Here is a 7,342-nt window from a genome sequence, read left to right on the forward strand (position 1 = left end):
TTCCAGTTGGTCGGAACTGTATCCTTTACAAAAAACAAACCAGAGATAAATGTATGCATGTGATTGAAAGAGAGGGGTGTGTGTGTGTGTTTGTGTGTGTTCCTCTTCAGTTGTCATGGCAGCCTTCCGTCACCATAGCGATAATGAGGGCATGTACTCTGGGTGTGTTGATGAGTCTGTTGTCACGTCCTCCTTAACCCTCACTCTGTGATCAGCTCATGGGTTTAGCAGTTTACAACAGCATCGCTCTGGACATTCACTTCCCTCTCTACTGTTACAGGTGTGTGTAGTTTGAACTCTGTGTGAGAGTCAGCCCTGCTCCTGCACTGAAGTCCACACAGAAAATCGTTGTTTTTACATCACAGATACTGAACCACTGCTGTCTGTATTTGTCAGCCTAAAGGTCTTGTGTTGCAACTTGGGGCTTATTTATTTCTTTAGATTCACAGCAGTGACACAGTCTGTCCACGTGATGCAGCAGCTGACCAGTGTCTTCTATGTTACTGAGCTAAAATCACACATTTCATTCATTGGCTTTAATTGCTTTAATTAAATGGTCTACAATTTCCTGCTTAAGCTCCTCATGGCAACCTTTTATAAAACCACAAGAGGGAGCCATATTCACTAAGCTTTGTGATGTCTCACCTGAAAACCAGAATGAAATGCAGACTTTGTTACAAGGCTTAAAAACAGAAGCAAAACTAAAAAAAAAAGTTCACTCTAAAGACACTTATTGTATTAACACTGTTATCATGAAATATACAGATGTGGTTTTGGCATGTGTGATTGGCTCAGCTGACATGTTCTTTCTTACAGGAAACTCCTGACTCCACCTACTGTACCTTGTGACCAAAATGCCCTCGTGGGCATGGCAAATGCAACCTTGGACGACCTGCAGCAGATCATGCCAGTAGGTGGTTCGTCTCTTATTCTTCCTGCAGCTTCTTGTTGTACCACTAGAGGGAGCCACAGACAAATATATGCGCCTCTGAACTCAGCACCTAATCATGATTCTCTGGCTCTTTTTTAAAACTGAGCAGCAACTTGAACCCGGTAACTTTGGAACATTTGGGATCCTAAACTCATGCCCTAATTTAATTACTTTTTTATTATTATTATGTTCTCTCTCGTGAGTACAGTAACAATCTATAAAACCAGTGAATCAGTGGAACCAGTAAACCAGATATGCTGATATTTATTTAGATGTGTCACTGTGACATCATAAATGTGCTGATATGACATCACCAGTCACCACGCAGCAGCTGCCTGGTGTCTAGAGTAGGTTCTAGAAGTTATCCCAAGTTCTGACCTAGATTTCAGTAAGTGCCCACACCCACCCTCTGCTGTAACTGCCCCTCTGGTTACATAACAGCACATTCAGTGACAGGACAAGCCTCAGATTCATAGGCTGAAAACCCACTGGGTTGAAGAAGGAGGTGAAAATGTTTTAGAATCTTAAAATTGAAAACTGACTTTTTTTCAACAAGACAGTTTGTGCAGCTCTAACTCTTCACCAAGATCATTCTCACATCAGATGTTTGAAAACCATGTTGGTTGTGCACAGTCATGGTGCAGTGAATCCTTTGGCTCTGAACCCCGCCTGTACCAAGACTCTGTAGCTAACAATAGCACCCATACTTACAGCATGATGTTTTGCAGCTATGCAAGCCTACAAATCTTCATGACTGACACACAAACTAAAGGTGCATTACTGCCACCTACAGGGCTGCAATGTGTCCAATAGTGTGTGAAAATGGTGTGATTAAATGCATTTCTCTTCAAATATTATTTTCTCTTTAATTAATGAATACAATTTTTTTTGTCCAAACGACATTATTCAGAATTGTTTTTGGTGTGTGTGTGTGTGTGTGTGTGTATGATTAGGAGCTGGCTCATGGTTTGGCCGAGCTGCTGAGTTACGAAGGAAACGTGGAAGAGGATTTCTACCTCACCTTCCAGGTAAACTCCTCCACTGCCAACACAGCACCATACAGTAGATATGTTAGCATGAAGTCACTGAAGTGTCAACCACAAAGAAAGCACATATTTAATCCCACCACAGAACCTTAGCCTAGAACACACTGACATGTTGATGGAGCTTCTGTCTGGTCGCTGTTCTCACTCTTGTCCTGTTGTACAGAATAAAAAAGCACTTCAGCACTTGTTGGTGCTGTCTTTGGTTCGTCACCTGACTAAATTCATACAGATTCTCTGACTCCTGTGTAATATGGACGTGTCCATGTGTCTGAGTTAAATATGGCCACGGAAAGTGTGGGAACATTTATGTAACACACATGAAGCAGCAGAGACAGAGAGCTCAGTGTGAAGCTCTGCCCCGAACTCACTGACCTGCTGCTGGGCTCACTCTAGTGCATGCATATATGCACACACACACACAGACACACACACACATACAGCTGTGTTTGTCCTCTCCTATTTATTCTCTGTGCATACAGTCTGCATTAAAACATTGATTTTTTTTTCTCACACCTGACCTCTCAGTCACAGTTCAGCTTTTCATACTGAAGCTTATGTTTTACAGAGGACCAATAAACTTCATTTTCTACAGACACTAAAATAATTCTGACTAAAGATCAGGAGGGTTTTTTCAACATTTGTAGACCTAAAATGGATAATCCTGACTAAAGATCAGGAGTTTTTTTTTTTCAACATTTGTAGACCTAAAATGTCAGTTTTTACAGAAGTTTTTGTTTTATATGGTTTTTGTGCAAACAGGGAACATCACTAAATCAATATTTGATCTTCATCTGATGATGTCTGTTGTTCTGCCTCTGTGTGTGTGTGTGTACGTGCTCAGGTGTTACAGGAAGAAATGGGTGTGGTCAAATCTTACAACCTGAAGCCTGGAGGAGACAAAATTCCCGTTACCAAACAGAACCGGAAGGGTGAGTACCAACTTCCTGTTTGTATGAGTCAAAACATGACTGATTGATGAACTATTGACGAGCAACTGACACCAAAACGCTGGTTGGCTTAATGGATTCTGTGTTGTGGTAATTATTTCCAGAATATGTTCAGCTGTATGTGGACTTCCTGTTGAATAAATCCATCTACAAACAGTTTGCGGCATTTTACCATGGCTTCCACAGTGTGTGTGCGTCTGACGCCCTCATGGTGAGTGCAGTGTGTGTGTAGGTGGGTGTGTTTTTATTGTGAATTCCTGTCAGTGATGAAAGGGTTTAATCATCATTTGACGGTTTGGTCACTCTTGAGTCATGTTTTAACCTGAAACCGACCAGTGACAGTGTCTTAAAGTGACAGTATCTTAAAGTTCACCCCTGTTGTGGTTTGGGTGGTTGAGGATACTGATAAATTGCAAAATGTGATTTTTTTTTTTTCCATTGCAGCTGCTGCGTCCAGAGGAGGTGGAGATGTTGGTGTGCGGCAGCCCTGAGCTGGACATGAGCGCGCTGCAGCGAGCTGCTCAGTACGAAGGATACAGTAAAACTGACGCCACTGTTCGGTAAAAACCCCCTCACCTCGTTGGTACCTGAAGAATGTAGAGTATTTTAGGATAAACTATAGTTGACAGTTGGAAAGTGGAGTAGCAGTTCTATGGTTTAGCCACTAGGAGGGGATATACGGGGATTCATACCTGTGCCGCTTGATCGAGGCTCGTCAAGGTGTTGCGTCATTGTTGACTGAAATTTGTGTGTGTGTTTGTGCACGTCTGCCCTCTCACAGCTGTTTCTGGGATGTGGTTCTTTTGTTTCCTCTGGAGCTGCAGAAGAAGCTGCTTCACTTCGCCACAGGAAGTGACAGAGTTCCTGTTGGAGGCATGGCTGACCTCAACTTCAAAATTTCCAAAATAGACGTTCCGACCGACTGGTAAGTTTTCTTTTCAAGAAAATCAGGGATTCATTTGATCAGAATTTGATTGTGATAAGTCAACATTATCTGCTGATCTGACTCAAATATGACGGTAAAGTTGCACCAACGTTGCCATGGCAACACACGGCTAGGATGGACTAGGCTTAAACAGATCTTTTTCTTACTATACACATGTTCTGGCAGAGTGTAAAATTCGTCACATCAACACTGTGGAACATCTGTGTTCCATCAAAGGTGTCAGCAACTCCAGTCCAGATGATGGCGCTCTCTTAGTGTTTGACCGGTTAAAATGAATAAATATTTACAAAACAGTGGATTCATGTGAATCCTCATTTTGGATGTCAAGCCCTTCTGGAACCTGGAACTAATTCTTGGACCTAATTAAGACCGTGTCCCTGTCTCTGTCTTCTTACAGGTTACCCATCTCTCACACCTGCTTTAACCAGATCTGTTTGCCCCCTTACCGAAACAGGAAGGAGCTCAAACACAAACTGACCATTGCCATTTCCAATGCAGAGGGCTTCGGTCTGGAGTGACATGTCCAGGGGCGGAGCCTCTGCACATGGACAAATGTCTGTCCACTGAACATTGAATGTACAGTAATTACAAAGGTGAAAAGAAAAACTTGCAGAAAAAACACAAACCCGCAAGAGATGAACAGAACAGGAAGAAAAATGAGAAACAAAGGGGAACTCAACAAGAAGCATGAAGAAAAACCGGACTCAGACGGGGACCATGTAGAGAACAAAGTCAGAAACGGGGAACAAAGAACAAAGAACTCATCAGGAACCACAGTTTACAGTTTAAAACATGACAAACTAACAGGATAAAACAATACAGGAAGTACATATGGAATAAAAATATGACAACAAGATAAAACTGGAATCTATTCCACAAAAAACATCTGGCATTTTAACAAAAAACAAATTAGATCAGTGACAGTCACATTAAAACAAATATATGGCACCGTCAAATTAAACAAACGGGAAACACAATCGGTAAAATACACAGAAAATAGCAGAAAACCGGCAACATAAAAACTGCAAAGAGGAAACTGTAACACTATACGACAGTAAATACACAGGAAACAAACAAAAAAATCACATTAAACAGGAAAACATACAAGATTCATCCAATAAATACTCAGGAAATACGGAAGAACAAAGGAAGCATACTTGCGGTAGAAACAGGAAGTGGCTAGCACAGAGGAAATAGTCATAATTGCTTACGATGCAGCCTGTTTATTTTCCTCTCTTTGTTTCTCACAGCTTCAAAATATTTAAACAATTTAAATTTCTTCAGACAGTTCCAGGGATTATCTTTGATATTATTTTTATTTTCGTAACCAGCTGATGGCGCTAATGCACTGATGCTAACATTTAAACAGAAGAAGCAGCCTCACACTCTTCTGTTTCTGTATTAAAAGATATGGTGTTAAATATGATCTGTTTGTTGTTTAGAGCATTTTATGGAACTTTTTGCTTGAAGCATTTTTTCCACAAACTGTCGTTTTTTGTGTTTTTTTTGTCAGAGGACATTCGTTTCGGACATGTCTGCGTGTTTTGCTGCAGCAGATGCTTAACTTTTTTTTTTTAAATGTTGTGACTCAGAGCTGTTTACAGTTCAGTGATTGTTTACGTCGTTTATCACACACGGACACACAGCGCAGTAATCTGTTTATCAGTGCAGTAATCGGATTTTCACATTGTACGTTTTGATGTTGAGATATTTGTGTTTGCAGGTTATTATTTAATCACAGAAGAGTAAAAATTATGATTCCCTAAAAGCTAGGGTTGGTAACGTGTCATTATTAAAAAATGTTTTGACTGTTTATCCACACCAGAGTCCATGGAGAAATATGCCAGTTTAAGTGCACGTGGACACAGGAGCTGCTGGTCGCGCTGCTAACTGAGGTAAGTTTGAGAGTAGCATAAAGTTACATAAAATCACCTTCCAACAGGTTTGGTATGGTGTGATGAAATCACTGATTTCACAATGAACCTCTGTGTGAGACGGTGAATAATTTACAAATCACGTTCTATGAGATCACAGGTGTCAAACCCAGGCCCACGGCCCAAATCTGGGCACCGGTATAAATTATATTTGGCCCGTGAGATCATATCAAATGTGTATTAGAGTTGGGATTTGTAGTATTAGTGTTGTATGTGCCATATTATAGTGCGTACATTTGAGATGGGAGACGCCAAGGTTTCAATGTGATCTGTGTGTGTCACTCCTGACAACACAACACATCTGTGTCCTACAAGGGAACTTTGCTTTATGTAATTACCCATTGCATGACCCTACCACTAGATTCTGACAGGACTTGACCATGACCTGTGTTTGACACTTCTCTGTTTTGACTTATACATTACAAACATCTTGATTGTATGTCTGAAGCTTTATTTATTTATGTTTTTTAAATTATTTTATGCATAAGCCGTCATAAAATAAACCTATGAGCTTTCACTCTCATTCATACTTTTGACATAAATGCTGCCGTATTTTTAAGTCTAGAGAAAAAACAACAACTAAGACCTCGCAGTCCTAAGAAAATGCTAACTGCGGATAAGATTACAACTTTTCCCTGTAATATCTTGGATTTTACATGATTGTACAGAACAGTTGTGATCCACTGATATTTCTATCAATGAGTTAATTGTATTTTGTATTTTTTTGACCATAGTCACCAACTCCAAGCCCCTCATTTAGAGTCACCAGGCTCATAAACTGACCACATGTAGCAGCTGTAAACTGGCCTCTGCGTGTCCCTGTGAGAATAAAACGTTTCTTTTCTCCATAGACTTCTGGGCCTCAGTTTACAGACCTCAGTTTCCTGTTCTGTTCTTGTTCATTGTGCGTCCTACTTTAGAGCAACGCTTATCTCCAATTAAACAAACCCATACATGTAGGCCAGGGCCATGGTTCTGCAGCCTTCGTTACTTATTAACAGTCGGTCATTATCAGTGTTCCCTTTTATTTATTTTTTTAATATCGGAGCAGACATAGACCCAGCCAATTGAAGCCTGTTGGAACTATTAAAGTGATAAACTCGTGCAGTCCAGTGTCAGGCGTTGACCTCAGGTCTGTGAGGTATTTCCCCCCTCACAGCTTTGGTTCAAAAACAAATGTGTTGTTGTTCATTTCCTCCAGAAGAAACTCCATCTAAACATCGATCCAACTGTCGTTTAAACCAGGATCCTGACATTTACTATTTATTTAAGTCTGTTTCCTTAGCATGGATTACTTTGACTATAAATTGCTAAAATCAGTGTCTTGCAGTAGATTGTGATAAACTGATGCATGTGTGATTATGTTAGGCTAGCAAGACTGGTTGATTTACAAGAGAGCATTTGATTTAGGATAATTATGGTTTAGTTCAGTTATTTGGGAATGCATTGTCACAAGTTATTATTATTGTCACAATGACTAGGCTTCACAGAAATAGCAGGAGGTTTATTATTGGTGTTCAGGACACTGTCTTCGGTCA

The 7,342-nt window shown here is 40.4% G+C and overlaps 1 protein-coding gene across 1 annotated transcript in view; it reads left to right on the forward strand.

The window, feature by feature from the left end:
- Window positions 1-6,346, forward strand: part of hectd2 (HECT domain containing 2) — a 19,886-nt gene extending 13,540 nt beyond the window's left edge. The window contains 9 exon segments of the mRNA XM_008321703.3: window positions 1-18; window positions 216-280; window positions 817-910; window positions 1,885-1,959; window positions 2,819-2,906; window positions 3,029-3,135; window positions 3,369-3,484; window positions 3,706-3,849; window positions 4,268-6,346. The exon segment at window positions 1-18 is cut by the window's left edge and continues 35 nt beyond it. Of these exon segments, the coding sequence (XP_008319925.1) occupies window positions 1-18; window positions 216-280; window positions 817-910; window positions 1,885-1,959; window positions 2,819-2,906; window positions 3,029-3,135; window positions 3,369-3,484; window positions 3,706-3,849; window positions 4,268-4,388 (828 nt within the window). The 3' untranslated portion in view covers window positions 4,389-6,346.
- The last annotated feature ends 996 nt before the right edge of the window (window positions 6,347-7,342 follow it).

This window comes from Cynoglossus semilaevis, chromosome 12 (assembly GCF_000523025.1).
Source record: "Cynoglossus semilaevis isolate Cse_v1.0 chromosome 12, Cse_v1.0, whole genome shotgun sequence".
In the NCBI taxonomy this organism is placed as follows: domain Eukaryota; kingdom Metazoa; phylum Chordata; class Actinopteri; order Pleuronectiformes; family Cynoglossidae; genus Cynoglossus; species Cynoglossus semilaevis.